The sequence below is a fragment of the Girardinichthys multiradiatus genome, chromosome 2 (genome assembly GCF_021462225.1).
Source record: "Girardinichthys multiradiatus isolate DD_20200921_A chromosome 2, DD_fGirMul_XY1, whole genome shotgun sequence".
In the NCBI taxonomy this organism is placed as follows: Eukaryota; Metazoa; Chordata; class Actinopteri; order Cyprinodontiformes; family Goodeidae; genus Girardinichthys; species Girardinichthys multiradiatus.
This window is the reverse complement of record NC_061795.1, coordinates 39,025,307-39,051,362: the sequence shown is the minus strand read 5'-3', so window position 1 is coordinate 39,051,362 and position 26,056 is coordinate 39,025,307. Positions and strand designations below refer to the sequence as shown.

Here is a 26,056-nt window from a genome sequence, read left to right as displayed (position 1 = left end):
TTTGATGCAAGCTTAAAACGTGTTTGGGAGCAATTCATCCAACAAACCTGCATCAGTTACACAAGTTATGTCAGGAGAAATGTGCCAAACATCAAGAAAACAATCATGAGAAGCTTGTGGGAGGATACCTAAAACATTTGACCCAAGTTAAATAGTTTTATGGGTCATTCTATCAAATACAATGGCCATGTATTTAAACTTCTAAATTTGAAGAAAGTAAAACAAAGTCTTTAAAAAAAAATTCTCTTTCTTTCATTATTCTGACATTTAGCAAATATTAATTATGTTCGGAATCAAAACTGACTTAAAACAGAAGGCGTATTGCTAAACAGTGAGAAAAATATGTTTGCACCTTACTCAATATACTGTATGTAAATATCTGTTTTGATTTGTAAACAGTAAAAAGCACATTGATAAGCAAAAATTCATCTTCATCTGTTTTTAAAATATTATTTGCTCCCTGAGGCTTCAGCTGAACGATGTAAAGCATAGCATCTTCAAATACTTAACTCTCATGAGTGCAATCAAAAGTGCAATTTTCTTCAGGAAGTGGAGTGCCAGTGAAAGAATGTCAAAATATCTCTAACATAAAAAACAAACATCTGTATATGGATAATATAGTACATTGCTGAACCTTTCTAAGTACTAGATTTTCTCTAGAATCTATTTTTAAAAGATGAGCAGTAATGGCAGATATCTGTCTGCCTCGCGACAAATAATTTAAAATCACAAAGCATTTCAATAAGAATAAATTTAGAATTAATCATACCATTTGAGTGTCTCGTTACTGAAAACGCTATATAAATAAACTTACCTTACCATTAGTCATTGAGAACATAATAAATCCAAAAAAACGCACAACATCTTGAAAGACTTTCAAGGACTTTTGTGGCTTGTGTTGTGAGGCGAAAATGGAAGCTTTATGTGTCAATACACTAAAACCGACTTGAGTTTAGAAGCAGAATCTTTGTGTCTAATTTAAAATTAATTCACTGTTCTTTTGTACAAAAATGAAGAATGGGGTCTTTTAGATTGTTCCCCTTCTCCACTTATGAAAGAAACAGATGGATGCGAAATCTGAGGTCCAAAGAGTCTCACCCTGCAGTAGGGATGTTGCTGTGGTTACAGTTTCAGGGACTCCATCTACACTGTAGATGGACTGGAGGAACTCTGGGACACAATCGTTCTCATCCGTTATCAACACCTGAACCTGATTAGTGCCGGAGAGGCAGAAAAGAGGCAGAAAGAGAGGGGGGGGAAGAGGAGAAATAAGTGTGAAAGAACACAAAATTAACCACTCTTTATTAGCTCTCAAATCCAGAAGACAACCATATCAAATGCTCTGTAGAAGTTGACCCCAAAACTTAATCTTAATTGCATTTTCTAGTTCCACCAGTTGTCTGTTCAACTCATCCTTTATCTCCCACTTCATGATTTTCCCCGAGTCAAAAATAGAAATGTTTTCAGCATGTGAGCGCTGCAGTGTGTGTTTTTGACAAAAGCCCTTAGCTGTCCTCCGTCCTACAGGCTCCCTGTCACCACAGTGTGTAAAGTGTGAAGTGACAGCTGAGTAATAGTCCTGAAATAGCCGGGAAAGGTTTTCCTACTCTCCAGCTCCTATTCCATAATAGGCAGTTATACAGTGATGATACTTTTCCTGCTAAATCTGTGGTGTAATTTCATGTCATAATAAATGGGTATCTACATCTTATAATAAATATTTTAGGTAAACCTGAGATGATGGATAGTTTAACTAAAAATGATAACCAGTAGATCACAAGTTTGAATTCTGAAGTTTCAAACCCAAAAAGACTTTTTCTACATTTCAACCTTTAACACTTTTGACAAAAGCACTTTCCAAAACACAGCAACAAAAGTTTGAAAAAAACAGAACAAAATCCCTGAGCCCCATGGTTCACTTGTTAACATTTCAAAACCACTCAGCCATCCCATTTCTGCAGAAGGCGACATATTCTCCTGCTCTTCCTTTGAGATTATCACTAAGCATGGTGTCAATAGGTCAGCACTGAGTTTTAATCACTGATTTTTGTATGGCCTTGGCTACAGTAGACCTGTGGAGAAAAACACTGCATCACTGATCAAAAATAACCCAACAAAACACAATGAGACCTGATGAAACCACAACAAAGAAAACACAAACAATTAGCACAAACGATATCAAACAATGTAACAAGAAAACAACCCACAATTACATTATATGAACAAAACTAAAGCAAAATTAATAGAAATAAGGAACACACTTATACAGAGTCCTAAACTGCCATGCAGTGAACCAAAATGCCATTCTCTCTAAGGAAGTCCTGTGCATGGAGCTGCATTTGTGGTGAAGCAGAAAGAATAAGCGTGAACAAATTAAACACACAATGAAAAATAAGGTGAGTTTACAAAGTGAATTGTCAGGCTAAAATATTTATTCACATCAACAGAAATGTCTTTGCTGCTGTAAAAATCCCAATCATTTATGTATTTTCTGTGGTAGATATTGATACATTTAATGAACCTTTTCCAGTACTACAGTAAAGTTAATAATCAATGCCATGCATATTTCCTTAAAAACTCAGTAGCTCTAAAGTGCATTGAAATAACACTACTTTTTGTCAGTATTACATAATCTACATTAGTATTATGATTATGTTCCATTTGATTCACTCAGTAATGACATTACAGACACTACAGTGTCTTCCTATTATTGCTTTCTGTCACTTGTAAGTTGCCAAGTGGAAAAATTATTTATTACTATTTTTGTATACAATCTACATTAACAATCTAAATGGACCAAAAAGAAACAGTGATTTATTTTAGTTCTAAAAAATTTATATTTACATCCCTCCCTGACTGTAAGGAGATCAGCAAGTGCCGGCTTCGTGCATGCACGATTCATTATCCATGTGGATGCAGAGGGAGAAAACGATTCTGACGGCAGCTTGGACAAAGTGCAACACAAGAAACTGGGCTTTAGAACAGGTGAAGTGGCCACAAGAGCACCTACTGCTAACTGAGAAGAGCAAGATGTACTGTATAAATGCTTTTTTGCTAACGTCCCCAAAGGCTGCAATAGCACCAGAAAAACGATGTTTGATTTTTTGCTAGTCACCTTGACATGCCTTGAGGTGAGATAAGGTGAGAAACCTTGAGTATCAAATGTTTTGGTTTCTATAAAATAATTTCAGTTAAATCAGAGGTGCATACATCTATAAATATGTTTTTTTTATCACTTATGTAACAAGATCTAGAAGCGGAAATTTGTCCAGTTTTCTAACTTCCTTGTTTTCAAAACTAGGAGGATGGCCCGATTCATATGAGCAACATGACCTCTGCAATGATTTCAACATCTTGCACTTGACAAGCTCAGTACATTTCAAGAATTAAGACAACACAATATGATCTTTGTTTTGTTTTTTTATTGTGGTTTTAAGCTATAGAGCCACACTAATGAAAGGTTGCATGACTGACAGCAGTTCTTTCACAGTTTATTTCAACACAGTAGTAGTAAATTTCTGTTTGCAACTCACACAAACAAATTATATTCAGACCTCGGTTTTGAGTTCAGTTGACCAGAGTGCGTGAACTCTCATGAATGATGATAGCTGACTGTCTGCTTCGTGTTCTAATTAGACTAACCTCTGTGGCAGTGCTTAGGCTGCCAGGCTCCTCACTGGCTCGCACCATCAGAAGGTAGCGTCTCTGGTCACTCTCATAATCCAGGGTCCTGGTCAGGCTGATCTCTCCGGTGTACTGCCGAATGCTGAAAAGACTGCTGGGATTGATCAGCAGGCTGTAGCTGATTTGTTCCTTCTGGAAGGAAATAGCTAACACCACAAGGAAGCTGTGGAACAAAGAGAAGGTGATTAAAAGAAATTGAAAAAAGCAGCCTTTGCTACTTGATTTCAGCTGCACCCGTGTTGAATTAGAATCGAAATCCTCTTTTCCTGCATCAGCAGTGTGCTGTAATGAAATCAATTACTTTATGCTCCATTGCCTGCATGCTAGAAACACGGTCAATCAGTTCTTGTCAGCTGTGTGTAATAATGTCACACTATTATGCAGAAACCAGTGTTTGCTTTGTGGGGGGAGTTTGCCAAACCCTAATAGCGTGTGATGATGATTGTCAGTGCTTGCACGAATGCACTGGTGTGACCAAATGAATACTTATTAACATAAGTCTTAAGCAGTGGTATGTGAGAAAATTCACCTAATGCACGTTTGCATGCCTGTCTGCATTAGACATTTTAAAATAATATAAATATGTCCCTGTGAGTCATCAGTAAATCTGTCTGCTTCTATTAATTCTATTAGTTTTCCAAATATGAGCACATATCTCTCAGTCTTTCTTTGCTTTGTACATCCATTTATTCACCTGCAGTGTCTTCCTACTCTTCATCCCCTTTGAACCTTTTCACATTTTGTTAGATTATAATCACAAATGACAGCATATTTTATTTGGATGTTAAGTTGATATACCAATAAAAGTAAGTATTTTGCACGCTAGATAAAAATTATTGTTATAAACATAACCACCCACAGCAAAAAAGACAAGGTGTTCAAGCACATATGCCTTATCAGAAACTTCTCAACAGAAAAATTCAAAAGAAAAAAGTCAGAGAACGTTCAGTACAAACTGAGACAGACAACAGTAAACAATTAACAAGTGCTGGTGGCTACATATACTGTGTTTTATTTCGTTCTGAAAACAGAACTTCTATCTGGGAATGACATTGAACCCAACTTAACTGTTGTCCAGTTTAAAAAAAACTGTAGGATTTGCTAATTGACATGTTGAGTCATGTTGAGTTGTCTTTATTTTCATGACTATGAATATTGTAGCTTTACACTGAAGGCATCAAAACTATGAATTAACATGTGGAATTATATACTGAACAAAAAAGTGTGAAACAACTGAAAATATGTCTTATATTCTAGGTTCTTCAAAGTAGCCACCTTTTGCTTTGATTACTGCTCTGCACACTCTTGGCATTCTGTTGATGAGCTTCAAGAGGTAGTCACCTGAAATGGTTTTCCAACAGTCTTGAAGGAGTTCCCAGAGATGCTTAGCACTTGTTGGCCCTTTTGCTTTCACTCTGCGGTCCAGCTCACCCCAAACCATCTCGATTGGGTTCAGGTCCGGTGACTGTGGAGGCCAGGTCATCTGGCGCAGCACCCCATCACTCTGCTTCTTGGTCAAATAGCCCTTACACAGCCAGGAGGTGTGTTTGGGGTCATTGTCCTGTTGAAAAATAAATGATGCTCCAACTAAACGCAAACCGGATGGATTAGCATGCCGCTGCAAGATGCTGTGGTAGCCATGCTGGTTCAGTATGCCTTCAATTTTGAATAAATCCCCAACAGTGTCACCAGCAAAACACCCCCACACCATCACACCTCCTCCTCCATGCTTCACATTGGGAACCAGGCATGTATAGAGTCCATCCGTTCACCTCTTCTGCGCCGCACAAAGACACGGTGGTTGGAACCAAAGATCTCAAACTTGGACTCATCAGACCAAAGCACAGATTTCCACTGGTCTAATGTCCATTCCTTGTGTTTTTTAGCCCAAACAAGTCTATTCTGCTTGTTGCCTGTCCTCAGCAGTGGTTTCCTAGCAGCTATTTTACCATGAAGGCCTGATTCACACAGTCTCCTCTTAACAGTTGTTCTAAAGATGTGACTGCTGCTAGAACTCTGTGAGGCATTGACCTGTTCTCTAATCTGAGCTGCTGTTAACCTGCGATTTCTGAGGCTGGTGACTCGGATGAACTTATCGTCCGCAGCAGAGGTGACTCTTGGTCTTCCTTTCCTGGGGCGGTCCTCATGTGAGCCAGTTTCTTTGTAGCGCTTGATGGTTTTTGCGACTGCACTTGGGGACACTTTCAAAGTTTTCCCAATTGTTCGGATTGACTGACATTCATTTCTTAAAGTAATGATGGCCACTCATTTGTTTTTACTTAGCTGCTCTTTTCTTGCCATAATACAAATTCTAACAGTCTATTCAGTATGACTATCAGCTGTGTACCGTATCCACCTCCTGCACAACACAACTGATGGTCCCAACCCCATTTATAAGGCTTGAAATCCCACTTATTAAACCTGACAGGGCACATCTGTGAAGTGAAAACCATTTCAGGTGACTACCTCTTGAAGCTCAACAACAGAATGCCAAGAGTGTGCGGAGCAGTAATCAAAGCAAAAGGTGGCTACTTTGAAGAACCTAGAATATAAGACATATTTTCAGTTGTTTCACACTTTTTTGTTCCGTATATAATTCCACATGTGTTAATTCATAGTTTTGATGCCTTCAGTGTGAAGCTACAATATTCATAGTCATGAAAATAAAGACAACTCTTTGAATGAAAAGGTGTGTCCAAACTTTTGGTCTGTACTGTAAATACTTCTCTGCATTTTGTACAGGACATTGAGTAAAAGATTGGATTAAGATTTGATCAGATACAAATCGTCAGAAGAGTAAATAAACTGTTTTTGACTGTAGCTATCCTAAAATAAGGCAGCCATATGGTATTTTGAGGTTGCGGTTTGTGAAATTCTTCTGAATTTCCCATTTGGACTTCCAACTTCAGGGGGACAATTTAGTTTATTTCTGCAACTTGAAATGTGAAATTTTTAACTTAGAGTACTATGGACTAACCATGGATCAAAAATTAAGGAGATAAGGCGATACTTGAAAAAATCATGTATTTACTTGGGTAGTTTAAAATTTTTTAGAACAACCAGCTTACAGTGCCTTGCGAAAGTATTCAGCCCCCTTGAACTTTTCAACCTTTTGCCACATTTCAGGCTTCAAACCTAAAGATATAAAATTCTCATTTTTGGGAAGAATCAACAACAAGTGGGACACAATCGTGAAGTGGAATGAAATGTATTGGATGTGTCAAACGTTTTTAACAAATACAAATCTGAAAAGTGGGGCATCCAATATTATTCGGCCCCTTTACTTTCAGTGCAGCAAACTCACTCCAGAAGTTCAGTGAGGATCTCTGAATGATCCAATGTTGTCCCAAATGACTGATGATGATAAATAGAATCCACCTGTGTGTAATCAAGTATCCATATAAATGCACCTGCTCTGTGATAGTTTCAGAGTTCTGTTCAAAGCACAGAGAGCATCATGAAGACCAAGGAACACACCAGGCAGGTCCGAGATACTGTTGTGGAGAAGTATAAAGCCGGATTTGGATACAAAAAGATTTCCCAAGCTTTAAACATCCCAAGGAGCACTGTGCAACCAAGCATATTGAAATGGAAGGAGTATCAGACCACTGCAAATCTACCAAGACCTGGCCATCCCTCTAAACTTTCATCTCGAACAAGGAGAAGACTGATCAGAGATGCAGCCAAGAGACCCATGATCACTCTGGATGAACTGCAGAGATCTACAGGTGAGGTGGGACAGTCTGTCCATAGGACAACAATCAGTCGTACACTGCACAAATCTGGCCTTTATGGAAGAGTGGCAAGAAGAAAGCCATTTCTCAAAGATATCCATAAAAAGTCTCGTTTAAAGTTTGCCACAAGCCACCTGGGAGACACACCAAACATGTGGAAGAAGGTGCTCTGGTCAGATGAAACCAAAATCGAACTGTTTGGCCACAATGCAAAACGATATGTTTGGCGTAAAAGCAACACAGCTCATCACCCTGAACACACCATCCCCATTGTCAAACATGGTGGTGGCAGCATCATGGTTTGGGCCTGCTTTTCATCAGCAGGGACAGGGATGATGGTCAAAATTAATGGGAAGGTGGATGGGACCAAATACAGGACCATTCTGGAAGAAAACCTGTTGGAGTCTGCAAGAGACCTGAGACTGGAACGGAGATTTATCTTCCAACAAGACAATGATCCAAAACATAAAGCCAAATCTACAATGGATTGGTTCACAAATAAACGTTTCCAGGTGTTGGAATGGCCAAGTCAAAGTCCAGAACTGAATCCAATCGAGAATCAGTGGAAAGAGCTGAAGACTGCTGTTCACGAACGCTCTCCATCCAACCTCACTGAGCTCCAGCTGTTTTACAAGGAAGAATGGCCAAGAATTTCAGTCTCTCCATGTGCAAAACTGATAGAGACAAACCCCAAGCGACTTGCAGCTGTAATTGCAGCAAAGGGTGGCGCTACAAAGTATTAATGCAAGCGGGGCAGAATAATATTGCACGCCCCACTTTTCAGTTTTTTATTTGTTAAAAAAGTCTGACACATCCAATAAATTTCATTCCACTTCACGATTGTGTCCCACTTGTTGTTGATTCTTCACAAAAAATGAGAATTTTATATCTTTATGTTTGAAGCCTGAAATGTGGCAAGAGGTTGACAAGTTCAAGGGGGCCGAATACTTTCACAAGGCACAGTATATCACAGTATATTAATGTGTTAGAATAGGTTAGTCAAAGTCCAGACCTTAATCCAACTGACAATCTGTTGCAAGACATGAAAATAATTGTCCACAGATTATCTTTCTCCAACTGGACTAGACTGAGCTTAAGCTCTTTTGTAAAGAAGAATGGACAAAAACATTTAATCTCCAGAAGTGTGATGCTGTTAAACAGAACCCAAAAGGCTTGCAGATTGGCTTGTAATTGTTCTGATAGGTGGTTGCACAAATTTCTGACCCAGAGGGACTGTATACAAAAGCAAGCCACACTTCTTTATTTTTATTTGTAAAGAAATTTGTTTTTCTCTTCACAAGTACTTGCACATAAAAATCACAATAAAATATATTAGACTGGTTATAATTGGACAAATATGAAAAAGTCTTAAGGGTATAAATGCTTTTGATAGGAATTGTATTTGTTCCACAGGCTTTATTAGTTCTTGCAGGGGTTTATTACATTTAGGTTGTTCTATGCAACCCTGTTTGGGATTTATATATTTTCATTGATAAGATTTTTGTTTATTATTTACTTCTGTGTGTTTTATTGTGTCCCTTGTGATTTTGCTCCCAATGCTCTTGCCCTCAGTGGCTCCACCTGTGCATTGTTGGCTGGTTAGCTCTCAGGGCGCGCATGTAGTCTTGTCTTTATTTCAGTGCTTTGTTCTCCACCTGCAAACTGTTTCATTTCTCTGGGTTTTCACTGCACATCCTGTTTCTTTTTTTTTCTCTGGTTTGTTTGTAATACCACACAATTCCTCACAAGTCTTTTAGACAAACTTCCCAAGGTAGACATTATTGTTACCTTTAGGTTCAAGAACATTTTTGTATTCGTCAGCCGTATGACTCTTGTGTCCAAAGTTAGACTCCTCCAGCAACTTTTCAGGTGAACAATATAATCTTGTTTAGAATTGTTCCCTATCACACTGTATTCTTCTGGGTCATGTAATTATTCATATTGTGGTAAGAATTGGACAAAACGTGCAGGAGCATAACCAAATAAGAGACTACCGTATTTTCCGCACTATAAGGCGCACCGGATTATAAGGCGCACCTTCAATGAATGGCCTATTTTAGAACTTTTTTCATATATAGGGCGCACCGGATTATAAGGCGCATAGAATAGAAGCTACTGCAGTCAAACGTTTGACTGGGGTTGCGTTATGCATCCACTAGATGGAGCTGTGCTAAAGAGAATGTCAACAAAACAGTCAGATAAGTCAGTCAGTCAAACTTTATTAATACACTACAAACCAGCGTTCTGATAACTACATTCACTCTCATGGTAAGGTCTCCTCTACATAGAATTCTATTGAATAGAGCCAACCGCACGTTAGGAATGCATTGGAGTCTATGAAGTTGAAGTTGAAATCAAACGTTAGTTAAGACGTGAAAGGGAACTTTTCCCTGATTCAGTAAACACGTAAAAGAAACAGTTTGATGCACTAAATCAAACGTTAGTACTGTTAACCTTTCCTGTTTCTGTCCCCTGACCGTAGTCTGATGACACAGGGGAGACGCTTTCTCCAGGGCCGAAGTTACTAGTTTCCTCGGGGTTAACTCCCTCACTCATACGTTGCTGAGTTGAGCATGAAGAAACAGCATCAAAACACTGAGTTGTTGACGAGATTCGGGGTTCTTTTTAATGACTTTGCAGCACGTAAAAACACAGGGCTTACAGACTCATACACCTCTGCTCCGGTCGCCGTCTCTACCCACCCCACACACACAATAATACCGACGTCACTCCTTCACTCTTGATTCTCAGCTACGGCAGCACACAGCGCCACCTCTGTCCGGAGGAGTAATGTCAACATCTTCCATACACACACACGAAACATACACCCCACACACTGAGCTTCTAATCACATATAGTTCAGGCAATTCCTGCAACAGTACATTCAAACGTTATACACACACAAGTGGTGTTGGACTAGGAGTAAGCACAGTACAGGTGTTTACCGCTATTACTTCGGCGACACCCCTGACTACGGTAGCCGTAATGCTGCAAGCGGTGCGGCTTTGTAGTTTACCAGTCGTACTGAAACATTTTGACAGAGCGCCGTGTACAACCAGTATGGATCAACCAATTAACCAATTGATCCATATATAAGGCGCTCCGGATTACAAGGCGCACTGTCATTATTTGAAAAAATTAAAGGTTTTTAAATGCGCCTTATAGTGCGGAAAATACGGTACATCTAAAACTAAAACCTGTCTAATTAGGATACAAAACCTCAGAAAGATATGTACTAAGTGTAATATATTTGCAAAGGCCAAATACTTTTAGCAAAATGTTCAAAACAATGTAGAAAAATACATGGACACACTCCTATCACAGATCTGAAATGGATCCTTGCTTGTGTATGAGAAGAATATCACATATACAGCACTTACGGCTGTCCTTCGGGGGTGTTCTCTGGTATGGAAATGGCGTAGCTGGTGTTGGTGAACTGTGGTGCTCTGACCCCTGCCACTACAGATAGCATGGCAGGTGCGCTGTGGCTTCCCAAGCCATCAAGGGCCACCACACTTAATAGGTACTCTCTGTCTCTCTGAAGTACCAGCCCCGTGGTCACCACCTGACCTGTCTTCTTGTCCACAGCAAAGCAGCCATCACCACCTGTAGGGAAATTCGACGACATTATATCTTGCTGCTGGATCCAAATCAGCCACATGGTTCTTTTGTGAATATTGACTGAAAAGTTACAAGTTAGAAATGAGTGAGGTAATTTTTCCTTACTAGGTTTACCAAATGAGTTTACCTTAGTTTGTCATGCAAATTTGTGAACAAATAATCAAATTATATACAACTGAGTTCAGTCCAATTCATTGCAAAGCAATCTAATTAGGACCCAAACCAAATTTAGTCGCACTGAGATTTAGATTAAGAAAATTAGGTAGAGACCATGATCGTCAGCTTTTAACAGTGAACTCACATCTTATGACCTTTCCCACCAGATTAAGTGAAGTCTTTTCCAGGATCTCTAAGAGCTTTTCAGTATCACTGGATTATGGAAAAGTTGGAAAAACATATTTTAGTGTGATGGTAATTATAATGTGACTGTGATCTCAGTACTCCCCAAATAGGCTTTTACTAAAAAATGCACCAGGTATGGGTATTTTCATATAATCTAGGAGGTTTCTGCTCATGCACAATACGTTTCAGCTTTTTTGATGAAAGAGGAAGCACCATCAGGACTTTCATAAGCCTCTCTTAGGAACTGTAGAAGACCCAGGTGTATCCAGGTGTCCATACAAAGTGCTGTGCATTGGCAACTCTCGCCATCCTGTGAAAAGTGTGAGCTGGTTACACCAAGGCGATGAAAACTGAATTGAGCTTTGGCTGTGCAGTCTTAGTCTGGTGTTTGTTTGACATTGTATACAAAGTAGAACATTTCTCCCTTCCCTTTGATTTTTTTCATTCTTTGTAGAACATCAAAAAGTTGCCAATGATGCAAAACATACATCTGGGTCAGATGTCCAAGCCCAAATGGTCACAGGTAGTTTAAAAGTATGGGACAAATGTGCATAATATTAGGCTAGGGTTTTAATGATGTGGTTTGGTGTATCTTTATACATTAAGGAACAAAAGGAACCAAACACTGATCCTATAGCGCCTTGTTTTGGTGAAATAATAAGTAGATTTTATTGATAAAACCACAGAAACAAGCATCATATATTAATTCTTCTTTAAATGACTGCTTTTACAAAATAAATAACTGGTAGTTCCCAGGTCTTTATTGGCTTCAACCTCCACCTAGTAATCCAAATGAATAGTTTTGCCCTCGGGCCCTGCAGGTCTTCAGGTCCTAGGGTGGCCCTAGGTCCCACAAACAGATGCTGGCAGTCTAACTTTAAAAATCACGTTGGCCTGTCAAGAATTAAAATAAAACCACCACAATTTTCCAATCTCAATACACTAGAACATTTCCTATATATTATGCAGACCACTGACTCCTACAGCTAATAATGTTACAGCACAATGAATTTACTTCAGTAATTTATAAAAGATTTCCATTCAGAACAGAAAGACAGCAGAAAATGCATTTCTTTTGAACCTGTTTGAGAAAGATTATTTACTGACTGAAAATGTTTGTTGCCTGAATACAAGTTTGCTTTGGTATCATTTTTATTTTTATCTTTATATTAGTATATGCTTTGACCAACTGTTTGTAACATAAAGAGAACTGCTTATTATTCTTTGTAAAATACCATCAGATGACCTTTCTAATGAACTGGCTCTATATATGTACAAAGACGTAAATTTGGTTTAATATATCCCACGCTGGCGTTAACTGTTGGACAACTGATACAATTGTTGGCAGGTGAATTACATTCACTGTATATATTAAATAGCAGATAGATTAAGGAAGAAAATATCAACCTTACTTGCAAACATCTGTAATGATAACATTCAGAAATACAGGCTAGAGATATCTTGATGGAGAGCCTAAAAGAAACTAATGGATCTTCAGACATTATTCATATTGTCAGAGGATTTTGATAGAGGATCTGATGGATGTGAAAATAGCAGTGATTAAACCAAAATCAGACCTTGTTAAAAAAAATTTAATTCTTGATCTAAATAAATCCTGTATGAAGAACAAAAAAATTCCCTGCAAATCTACCATAGAGCTACATATCCTCTCTGGGGTTCTCATCCCATCTGGTATTGAAGACATTGATTTTTTTTCTTTAATGGATCACAAATTAAAAAGACTGACTAGAATAGGCAATGGAATAGATATAATAATTACTAAAACAGCTTGGCACTGTTGACTTTTGAAAACATTCCTCAAAAGGAATAAACAGTGCTTTGGTTGGAGGCTAATTTCAGATATAAACTTATGCACACTTGAATACTTTGAGCAGCATGACAGTATGGGAATGACCCTGAATGAGCTGTAGTATCAATTACATGCACTGGTAACCCTGAAAAAGATGTGTAAAAAGTTTTAAAAAATAAATTTATTTTTTATTGCAGTAGCATGATCTCACCTAGGAAGTTTTAGAAAAAGTCAACATTTAATTTTAATACATATTTTAGTAGGTAAAAACTTTTAAATAAATAATTGTTTTTGACAAAATTACCAGAGGCCCAATATTAATACACTTGCTGTCAATACTTTGTCCAACTCCCTGCCATTAGGGCAGCACCTGCTCTTCTATTACATTTCACAAGAGTGCAGCATTCAGAAAAAGGGATCTTGACAGGTTGTCTTTGCTCAATCTCTCCAGAGCCCTGGGTACCCTCCTTTCTTTAACTTCTTCCACAAGTTTTCTATAGGCTTTACGTCAGTGGGCTGAGATGGCCATTAAATAATTTTTTGGCTGGTAAAGCATTTATGTGTTGATCTGGCTTTATGTTTTGGATAAATCTCCTGTGGAAAGACCCAGTGAGGATCCATTTTCCTTTTACTGATAGAGTCTACCTGTTTTTTTATTTCAAATCCCCCGGTATTTCAACGGTTTCAAAAAGCCACGCCCCCTAACAAGGTTTTCAAGATGTTTAAACAAAAACTGTCCCATAGCATCACAGATCCTCCACCATATTTTTTTTTCATCTGACCTCACCTGACCACTGGGATAAACAGCGAGCCACGCAGGCAGTCTCTGAGCCCGACGCCTCACACTTTCTCTGTGAGGAGGTAAGCCCCCAAACAGTTCCTCTGCTCCAGTGTGGGACACCAATGGTGGTTCCAGCTCATTTGGCCTAATCAGAGGCTGAGTTGGACCTTTTATTTAAGGTCCAAAACCTGCTCCAAACCACCTCAAGGTCTCTGAGCCTGCTCCCTGCTGCATGAAAACACCTGAGCCTACCCCCACTGCCTGAAAGCGCCTGCTGCTGCCCCAGTTTATGAGTTGTCCAACAGGGGTGTCCAGGTGGACCTGTCTTGTATTCCTGTTCCTGAACTACTCTGTGGTTCTGTTCCTGAGCTCCTCCGTGGGTCCCTGGTTTCAGAGCTTTTTTGTGAGTCCCTGGCTTCAGAGCCCCACTATAGGTTCCAGCATGTAGTTCCAGTCGGTTCTCCAAGGTTCCTGCATCGCCACCACTCCATAATTGCATGATTGCATGAAAAGTCCTCATAAAGACAGTAAAACACAGATGTGTGTGGGGGGGTTTGGGGGGTTAACGTATGTGTATAAATAAATGTGTCTGTCTTGGGCGGGTTAATATGCCTTACTTTGTCACCTGGAGTAGCACAGTTGTTAGAGTGATTAGAACAGTAGAAGACCGGCAACATACAGCACCCAAGAGCTGCAAAGTACAGGTGGACTTGGCTCCGGAAGGTCGCAGCCAAGTTCACCTGACAGACTTATGCAGGGCATTGCCGCAAGGCAGCCACATGCCCCACACAGAGGTAGGTCATCAGTGAAGCACAACCCCCAAGCCAAAGAGGCGCAGGGTAAGAAGTGAGGAACTGAGCCCCCCTGACCCAGTCACATGGTCATCTCCTACCACGCAGGCCAAGCCTGGGACCCAGTTCCCCTGCCAGCCCAGGGCCCCACCAGAAAGACAGCCAAGTGTTGGTGGGGATGTACCCCCCCAGATCCCCAACACACTTGGCAGGCGTCAGCCAACCGCTGTGCCGGTGGGCATGAAGTGCTTTTCCAAACATTCACTTAAAACTCATCTGGAGTGCTTGTTGCCAAAGTGAGATAGGTCAGTGTTACAGTCCCAATAGTGTACAGCAAACCTTTAATGTTTACATTTGTAATAGTTGGAAAGTAAAGTCTTTTTTTTCTAGGATCACTCTCATACAACTGATTAGTATGTAGATGATATGTAATGGGTTTCTATGCAGATGGTGACCAATAGAGGTCAATTTTTGCATCAATTCTCTAACAGTAAGTCAAACGTGATCTTTATTTTTCTGCTACTTATAAGGTGGCTAAAACGATGGAAATCTGTAGCAAGAGATATTTAAACCCCAGGGAAAGAAAAAGTTGTGGATCTATAGAAACTCTGATCAGCTTAAAAAACTTTAAATGAAAAAGTCTTTTATTTAAAAGAATTGTTAGATATACCAGTAATTGCACCTCCAATGATTTTGTTAAAAAGTATTATTTTAACATGATGTGTTTTGCCCAAATAACCTTTCATACATTTTTATTGTTGTATTATGCTGCTACAAAAGATACATCTATTTTAAGGATTTTTACACACTTATACTGGTGGGTTCAATATATGTTTCTGGCACCACATGGGAGACAGTATAACTCATTTAAGTACTTTCATTTGTATTTGTATATTGTTTTAATGTTTGTTGTTACTTCTTACTTAATAAGAATGATTAGGATGGATTGTTAATCCATATTTAATTGGCACCACTTTTTTGTGTTTTTAGTTTCTGTTTTGTTCTGCAGACTGACAGAAGGTAGGAGTAATTCCTTAACAAAGGTAACAATGTGCCATAGGCATCTGAAAACATGAGGACAGTTAACATGAAAACAAGGACATGGAAGAAAACAATTTAATATTTGAAGAAAGTATCATCAAAATTTCAGGAGGAAGGAAATTTTATGCAATCAGGGATGAGGACAGGATTTTTAAAAGAACCAATGCACAATATCCAGTGTTTACTACACAATTGCAAAACCATCACAAATGATACAATGATGATATGTATAACCAGAAATGCATTATTAACAACAACATGTTTGATTCTCAATCTGATTTTCATCTCTTTGTTTAAGGGCAAATAAAGAACTGATGACCTACGATGCATCAATCGAAGAATTCTTTTTTTTTTCCAAGTCAGTAAAAGCACCTTAGCAAACTGGTAACATCCTGCTAGCAACAGCACTGATGCAGGGCAAAAATCTTTTTCTCAGTGAAGACTCTAAGCTAGATATTTTTATATTTGTTTAAAAATGAAAACAAAGAAAGCACAGACAGCGCCACAGGCTACTTAAAATGAACTGTACTTTTCAGCAATATATGTTTGTTGTTCAAGTAGGCTGCCACAAGAGTAGAATCTAAGCAGACAAGAAAATGTCTGAATGGGTATTTTAGATCTTCTCGATGTACAGCTAAGTTATGTTATTATTTATGATTGTTTTATGCAACAGTACAAAATATTTTTGTTTGCCCTTCACACCACTATGTCATCAGGTTTACATTTTCCCTCAGCAGTGATGAAGAACCTATTGTGAAAGTTTAAGTTTCTCTTTGTTGATTTTAGTATGTAAAAGTAAGAGGTAATAAAACAATAGACAAATTTACTGCCTATTGGTATTTAACATTATCAGATGCTTTATTTTCTTATTATTTGCTAAATTCTTCAGTTTTATTTAAATTGTAGTGGAAATGTGAGACGAAGTCTGTTTGAAAAAGTATTTTTTTAGGTTAATAAAAATAAATTGTGGTTTTGTGTACCTCACAGAAGACATAACTTAAGCACAAACTGAAAACTTGTTGGTGTAAATGCAGACCTATGATAGGTATGTAAATGTGCAAGGTGATGGTACATCTGGAAGAGCCAGACATGCCAGGACCAGATTGAGCCGTGTATTGCAGGCAGTGACTAGAGCGCCTGACAGTCAAAACAGTAACTGAAGGTAATCAGACAACGAAAATGTCCTGTTGACACATTGGCCTTCATTACCAGCAGTTAATTTACCTTGATAGGTGCATTTATGATGTCTATACTGTGGTGGTTCTGCATAATTACAAGTACCCCTGATGGCTTCTAAAGAAAACATGCAGTAATGTTAAACTGCATTGAAAACATAAAATGCAGTCAGACATTTTGTGCCAAATACCATATTGCCAAATTAGAAATTTAAAATACTGGAATTCTGATGCCGTCTACAAAACTGTGATTGGTCCTCTCATCTTGGTTCACTCCCTTTGACTAAACACTGTTCTATTTGTCAGTGCTTAAATGGACAAACCTCAGTGTATGAGTCCTGAATCAAGAATTGTGAAATAATTCTGAAAAAAAGCATTTTTAGAAGGTAAATATGCTCCTAAAAATAGCTTCACTTTCAGCTCGAATTTCCGAATTTATTTATACTTGTGTAAAAGTGTTTAAACAGTGTAACATGGAACCTTAAGGCGTCAGCAAATGGTTCCATGGGATGATTTTTAATTTCTGTTAACTTTCGTGGGATGTCATGTGAGGAACTAGTGTTGTCTTTAAATACCTCCCCAGCTGTGCCTAAATTTAACTCAAATGCTGTGAATTAACATATCAGAAGCCTACAGAGTCTTGGTATCATCATAATTTCAGCTTTTTCACATTGTTTGAAGGGAAAGTAATTTAACTTTATCTAAGCTTCTGAATCTGCAGAAGGCACTAACAATTATTTCTGATTATTCTAGAATTTAGCAAATAAGAATAATTCTGATAATCCTCACTGACCTAAAACCGAATACTTTCACTATGATTTCATGTCAGATAGAGAAGAAAAGGTTCTGTCTTTTTATACAGTGTATGTAAATATCTGGTTTCAACTGTGAATACAATGAAAAAGAAATTGATTTGCCGCAGTTTCAGTACATGGGTACAATATGTATATATATATTTTTTATATAAAAAATTAATGGCACTGTGTAGGTACCAAATGGAGGTACAAATGGACAGAGTTTAACTGAGCTGGAGCCAAAAAAAAAAAATCACATACAATACTCGAATATAGAGTTTTTTCACATTACATCTTTTTGCAATGATAGTTTCAAACTTTAATATTTTCAGAAGAAAATTCCACCGGGGATTTTACTTGCTCTGCTGTTGATAATTTCTAAAGAATTGGGTCAAATTGTGGTCATCAAGCGGTCAGTTTGTCTGATGAAATACCATGGCGGTGTTAATGTTAAGCAGTGGATAAGAGGGTTAGACAAATATGGGTGAAATCCAAACAGTGAGTTGAAATTACTCCGAAGGGAAAGTTAGTTCAGCTGAACTGAGTTTTAGTTCAGTTTACAAACACCACTGCTTTAAAGAATTCTTAGCACAGTTATAAAGACAATGAACACCTCGGTTCAATTGAGGTTTCAACTTAGATTAAGGATGCTGTGGGATGTCCTGATTACAGTTAAACTACAAGTCAGGGGGAAATCAGCAAACCCCACAAGCTACATCAGCACATCCCCCAATCTCTGCCACAAGTCCTAAATCCCTTTGCCACCAGGGGGTCCACTATTCTGGCAGCCTTCCAGCAGCCCACACTATGTGTTTGTGTATGAGTGAATGTGTGCTTGCATGATTCCCTGTATGAAACAGAGAGAAGCAGACAGACAAGAGTGCATGAAAAGTGCATAAACAAATCTGTGAAGGCCTCTGGCTGTGTGTGGGATTGTGTGATAGTGGCTGTGTTTGCAGGAGAGAAAAAAGTTGGTTGGATATGGAGAGGTAGAGAGAGAAAGTCAGTAAAAAAAGCTAAATAATCTAATGGACACATAAAAAGTGTATGAATGCATGAATGAATCTGCATGCCTGTGGCTTTTTGTTTAAACTGAGCTGGTGTCAGACTGGGTGTATTAATTTCCATACATTTTCACCCTGCTATGTTTTTTATCAACAAAACAATGTATTTTCCTGTGTCCTATACATGTGTATTTTTGAGTGTTATCAGCAAAATGCTTACCATCTGACAAGAAGTATTCCACTTCTCCACCTTTGCCCTCATCCCCGTCAATAGCCTGTAGCTGGTAGACAATTGTTCCTGCTGTGGCCTCAGGGGACACAACAGCTAGGTATGGGTATGGCTTCATAATCCACTCAGGGACGTTGTCGTTGACATCAGTGATCACCAGCTTCACCTTGTTCAGATACCAATCTGGGCCTGGTGGAAAGTGCAGAGATAGTGAGAGAGATGCGATTACAAAAAGTGACAGCTGTCATGTAATTGTATGTGTGGAGCAGAGACGAGCAACCAGGGAAATCTGAAGTACCAACAAACATGACTCAACTAAGAATTTAAGTACGTGAGAGATAAATCCTCTCCTGTAGATAAAAACACATAAATGAGGTAGGGTTGTAATAAATGTCAGTGTTTCTTGTGTAAGCAATGCAGAACTGAGCCCAATAGCATCTCGGTTCAACCCTGAGATCTGTCAAAAAATATCTGTCTTAAAGTTGTGATCTATGCCCAAGTTTGTTGTGTTTTGCCTTACTCTTCTCTGTCAAAGCCATCATACTTAGTATGTTGTTCTTAACAGATGTGAGTAGGTTTGTGATCCACTTAGGAGTTTACATCCACTCCTAATGACATGAAGGTTGTTAATGCTAGGGCCTGTGTTTCCCTTCCCTCCAAAGACCCATCCATCTTGGTCCCCTGCCCTGCTGTCTTTGATCACTCGATGCCTATTGGCCTTTCCTATCTACAGAAATTGGTTACCAGTATGAAACCATCAGGCTCCTGATGTGATTTTGTTTCTCCATGTCTTCTTAAGCAGGTTTTTCCTACTGTTTGCCCATTTATCCATAATATTACTAACAGTATTTTGACTTCCAGTGTGGTGTAGGCAATTTTAAACACGCTGAGGGGCAACCCTTGCTGAAATAATCTGGGTTCGATCCTTTTGCTTTGTTAAGCTTTAGACTGATCTCCGAATTACCTTTTTGTGCAAAGGTTTGGAAAAATTAGTTTGTACCCACCTGAAGCCTTCCTGGATGAATATAGAAATTTGGAAGTGTTCCAGTCTGGGTTTAAAATGTACCACAGCACTGAATCTGCTCTTATAAGGATTTTTAAGGAAATATGTTTAGCTATGGATTCTGGGAACTGTGTTTTACTTTTGCTTTTACATTTAACTGCTGGTTTTGGCACAGTGGACCATAACATTCTTACTTCCAGATTTGAGCAGTAGGTGGGGATAACTGGCTAAGTCATAGAATGGTTTGGGTCCTGCCTTTCAGATAGTAGTTTCTGTGTCATGATGGGTGGTTTTATCTCTGCTTCTGCTGCTTCTGGGGAAGACCTCATGATGCCATTCTTGGTCTTCTCCTGTTCTCTCTTTATTTGCTGCCTCTTGGTGCTATTTTTAGAAAGCATTGCATGCCATCTTAATTATAGGTGGATGACTGTCAGGTCTATTTCCATTTAAAACATAATGATTCTGTTCAGCCTCTTCATTATCTCATTGATATCAGGGTATGGATGGCACTGAATTTACTTCTTTTTAATGTAATCTAATAAAAAAAAGACTGAGGTTTTGCTTCCTAAATTGAGGCTCCAGCTGTATCCCTTCCTCTGACTTTTCCTCTTTAGCCCTGTAGGAAAAATCATTAATTTAGGTGTAAAAACGGATCCCATCCTGAAACTCTCCTATTAACGCTGTGGTTAAGTTCTCTTTCTTTCAGTTAAGGCGGCTGTCAAAAATCAAGCCCCTCCTGTGGAGACCCCACCTAGACACACTGATCAGTGCTTTTATCATGTCACACCTTGGATAATTGTAACTTTTTTTATTGGAGTCAGCCGGGCCTCACTCTCACATTTAAAGCTGGTAAAAAAAATGTGGCTACATGATTTTAAACTGGTACAAAGAAATAAGAGCACATAAGTCTTGTTTGGCATCCGTACACTGGCTTCCCGTTCAGTTTAAAATCCATTTTAAAATTATCTTAATGATTTCACCCCTTCTTATAATAATAATAATAATAACAATAAGCTTTATTGTCATTATGTTTTCAGATACGTTGAAGTGTTCTTAGCAACAATTCCTGGAGCAGCTACTATGTCTAAAACAAACAAAAAAGAAAATAATTTAAAAAGACAGGTAAATAACTAAATAAATATAATGCACACTGAAAATATATATCTACTAAAAGGTGTTAAAGTGCAAAAGTGTTAATATTCCCAACAGACCAGGTTACTGTACAGAACTGAATAGAGATAGAAAATGGTGGTGTGTCTGTGTGGTTGTTTTGTGTTGTATTAGTCTGAGCTGCTTCATCCTTACATGCCATTGCATGCTCCTACATCGACTGTCCCGAAGACATTTTGTAAATCGAGAGGAGACTGAGTCTTTGCGGTTTTGGCTCCTAAAACGTGGAATGAGCTGCTGCTGGAGGTCAGGCAGGCTCCGTCACTTCCTGTTTTTAAAACAGGTATAAAGACATACTTTTTCTCCTTGGCTTTGAATGCAGAATGAGGTAGCATCTGTGTCTTAATCTTTTACCCTTTCTATATAACTGTATTGTTTTAAATTTTCTATTGTTCCCATGTATTGACTTACAGCTGTTTCATTATTTTATTCCTGTTCTCTTACTTACAAGCTTTGCAAAGCATTTTGGTCAGTTCTTATGTTATAGTTTTTTTGTGCTTTAAAATAAGTGGTATGGTATGGTATAAATGTTATAGCGATTTTGGGCTTTTAATGATGCATTGAGCTAGCAAGAATTGGGTGCAAAATATTGGAATTTATTACACTTTCTTTCTTCTAATCCACACAGTTTAAACAATATACATACAGGCAGGTCAAATAAATGCATATATCTACACAGATATTTGGTTTGATATCGCTTAGCAAATTTTAAAGAAATGACATGGTTTTTAATTGTCATGTTGGAACATCCAAAAGTGTCCAAGTTTCAACTATACAGTTGTTGATTTGTGGTGAAATTAAATTAAAATTATGAGGTGTTTTCCCTCTTTATGATTACACCCACTTTGTGCAATGCACCAGTACCACAGGCAGTAAAACATGCCTTTAGTATGATGCCTCCACCACCATGCTTAACAGCTGGTAGAGTAGTCTTTGGTTTTAAAACCTCAGCTTCACTTTAAACACATATCTCAGTTTTGATGCCAAATGGTTAAATCAGAGGTTTTCTCCAACTCGGTGTTGCAATCGGGCAATGATCAAAACACATATCAAAACTGGTTTTGAATTACTTCCCGAATAGCCTCCGCAAAGCCGTTACCTGAATCCTAATAAAAAAATTGCAGAAGGTACATAAAAATTAGGTCGGTGGTAGTGAACTAATCAATTTAAAAGGACTCTACCAAGCAGAGTGGTCAAATATACAACCAAGACATTGTGGATTGCTGCATAAAATTAGGGGTCAAGGTCTGATTTGCTACAGGATATTTAATCAAATATTGGTGGGGTTGTTGAGCCTGTATGTATAATTTTAAACATAAGTTGATAAGAGAAAATCAGCAAGAAATTCTAATACTTGCACTATATTATATTTACACAGATTATGAGTGTTTGTAAACTTCTTATTGTATCTATGCCCATGGAGGATGGTGAATGTGAGGCCATTTATCAGTTCTGCATCAAGTTTCCCAATCAAACATTTGGGATCTAATGGGAGAGAGCCTCAGCCACAGTCTAAACTCAAGCTACTATGATCTTCCCACAGGGATGCAGGGATGACGCCTTAAGACAGCAGGCACTTTGTCGCCTGCATGCTGTTTCACCGAAGTGAGTAAGAAGATTCCAGGAATCCAATTACCAACTTGCTCAGTCTAAGCTGAAACTGACTTCAAGAGAGCACAGTAGCACCCAAAGAGAGGCTGCCTGCAACTGCCTCTCCCTGGCAAGAGCATAGTAAGCATTCATCCAAGCTGGAATTGTTTAAGGTGGTGCACATGTTAAACTGGAACCAATGTTCAAATAAAAAATACTTCTGTTAATGTCACAGGCCCTGATGTGTAGATCTGTAGCCTCAAACTGAAGTGATTCAGAGAGTTGTGAGAGCAAGACAGTATTTCCACAAATATTGGCTGTGATCATGTGTCAACGTGGCATTAAACAATGTCAGAAGACCTGCCAGCCAGTTCAGTGGGCTGCCATCCACTAAGGCCATCTGCCTCACCAAAGAGAAGAAAAAAACCCTGCCAAGACAAACATGCCTACAAACACATGCACTGACAGATTAAAACATGAGCGCAAAAGATTTGACATCAAAGCAAGTTATTCTGCAACAACAATATACTGGTCCTTCTCAAAAAATTAGCATATTGTGATAAAGTTCATTATTTTCCATAATGTCATGATGAAAATTTAACATTCAAATATTTTAGATTCATTACACACTAACTGAAATATTTCAGGTCTTTTATTGTCTTAATACGGATGATTGTGGCATACAGCTCATGAAAACCCAAAATTCCTATCTCACAAAATTAGCATATTTCATCCGACCAATAAAAGAAAAGTGTTTTTAATACAAAAAACGTCAACCTTCAAATAATCATGTACAGTTATGCACTCAATACTTGGTCGGGAATCCTTTTGCGGAAATGACTGCTTCAATGCAGCGTGGCATGGAGGCAATCAGCCTGTGGCACTGCTGAGGTCTTATGGAGGCCCAGGATGCTTCGATAGCGGCCTTTAGCTCATCCAGAGTGTTGGGTCTTGAGTCTCTCAACGTTCTCTTCACAATATCACACAGATTCTCTATGGGGTTCAGGTCAGGAGAGTTGGCAGGTCAATTGAGCACAGTGATACCATGGTCAGTAAACCATTTACCAGTGGTTTTGGCACTGTGAGCAGGTGCCAGGTCATGCTGAAAAATGAAATCTTCATCTCCATAAAGCTTTTCAGCAGATGGAAGCATGAAGTGCTCCAAAATCTTCTGATAGCTAGCTGCATTGACCCTGCCCTTGATAAAACACAGTGGACCAACACCAGCAGCTGACACGGCACCCCAGACATCACTGACTGTGGGTACTTGACACTGGACTTCTGGCATTTTGGCATTTCCTTCTCCCCAGTCTTCCTCCAGACTCTGGCACCTTGATTTCCAAATGACATGCAGAATTTTGCTTTCATCCGAAAAAAGTACTTTGGACCACTGAGCAACAGTCCAGTGCTGCTTCTCTGTAGCCCAGGTCTGGGGAATGCGGCACCTGTAGCCCATTTCCTGCACACGCCTGTGCACGGTGGCTCTGGATGTTTCTACTCCAGACTCAGTCCACTGGTTCCGCAGGTCCCCCAAGGTCTGGAATCGGCCCTTCTCCACAATCTTCCTCAGGGTCCGGTCACCTCTTCTCGTTGTGCAGCGTTTTCTGCCACACATTTTCCTTCCCACAGACTTCCCACTGAGGTGCCTTGATACAGCACTCTGGGAACAGCCTATTCGTTCAGAAATTTCTTTCTGTGTCTTACCCTCTTGCTTGAGGGTGTCAATAGGGGCCTTCTGGACAGCAGTCAGGTCGGCAGTCTTACCCATGATTGGGGTTTTGAGTGATGAACCAGGCTGGGAGTTTTAAAGGCCTCAGGAATCTTTTGCAGGTGTTTAGAGTTAACTCGTTGATTCAGATGATTAGGTTCATAGCTCGTTTAGAGACCCTTTTAATGATATGCTAATTTTGTGAGATAGGAATTTTGGGTTTTCATGAGCTGTATGCCAAAATCATCCGTATTAAGACAATAAAAGACCTGAAATATTTCAGTTAGTGTGCAATGAATCTAAAATATATGAATGTTAAATTTTCATCATGACATTATGGAAAATAATGAACTTTATCACAATATGCTAATATTTTGAGAAGGACCTGTACTTCAGCTCCTCGCATCTCTCCTTTTACTTCCATGTCCTTCTCTGACAAACATACACCAGAAAACACACAAACGCACAGGTACCTTGAAAGCTAAAAGTAGTTATGGCTTTCAAATCTTCTTATGTAATAAGACTCCTGTGTGTGACCACAGGCTACATGTGTGCTTTTATTCCAAGACAAAAAAGAAGAGTTTGCGATGCATCCTGTCACTAACTGAAGGCTGACTCTACATCTTTTCCAGGTTCTAAAAACTGTAAACAGCTGGTTTATGTTGTATACCTAAACATAAAGTCTATGCGATAAATATGTGCCTGTAGTAACTGCTCTTTTCATGCAGCAGATATAGTGCCTTTAAAAGCATACATTTTCTATGACATTTTTCACATTTTGCCTCATTACAACCACAAAAATCAGTATATTTAATTGAGATTTTACTGTATGTGAAAGACCAACACAAAGTTGTGAATGATTGTGAAGTGGAGCAAAGATGTTAAAATGATTTCAAAATCCTTTACAAATAAAACTCTGTAGTGTAGCAAACTGATATATTCATACAGATTCCAGTGCTTTCAGGAGTTACCTGATTATTAAACACAGTCAACCTGTGTGAAATTTGATATTAGTGAAAATCCAGTTGTTCTGCGAAGACTTGACAGGTTTGTTAAAAAACATTAGTACAAATTAGTATCATGAAGACCAAGGAAAGCAACAGACAGGCTGAGGATTAAGATGTGGAGAGGTCTAAAGCAGGTTTAGGTTATAAAACAATTTCCAAAGTGTCACACAGCTCACAGAGGATCACTGAATCATCCTCTGCAATAGAAATGTTGGATACAGCTGCAAACCCACCAAGACATGGTCATCCATCTAAATTGACAGAACTTTGAGAAAGAGCATTAATTCCAATGTTGAAACATGGCAGTGGCAGCATCATGATGTGGGGTTCCTTTAGTCAGCACAGACAGGGAAGCTGGTCAGAAGTGATGAGTTGATTGATGAAGCTAAATACAAGGCAATACTGGAGGAAGCCCTGATGCTGGGACAGAAGTTTACATTCTAGCAGGACAGTGTCTCTAAGCGCAGAGGAATTGGGCAATTAGAAAGCCTCAATCAAAGACCAGACATAAATGAAATAGAGAATTTGTAGTTGAAAACTCATTTTCAAAGACAATCTTCACCATTTCTGAA

At 38.8% G+C, this 26,056-nt stretch overlaps 1 protein-coding gene across 1 annotated transcript in view; it reads right to left on the bottom strand.

Moving 5' to 3' along the window:
* LOC124858416 (neural-cadherin-like) overlaps window positions 1-26,056 on the bottom strand; it is a 176,702-nt gene that overhangs the window by 113,717 nt on the left and 36,929 nt on the right. Inside the window, exons 2-5 of the mRNA XM_047350454.1 lie at window positions 18,998-19,195; window positions 10,799-11,024; window positions 3,643-3,847; window positions 1,099-1,210 (exon numbers count right to left, since the gene is read on the bottom strand). Coding sequence (XP_047206410.1) covers window positions 1,099-1,210; window positions 3,643-3,847; window positions 10,799-11,024; window positions 18,998-19,195 — 741 coding nt within the window. The remainder of the gene's footprint in view (window positions 1-1,098; window positions 1,211-3,642; window positions 3,848-10,798; window positions 11,025-18,997; window positions 19,196-26,056) is intronic.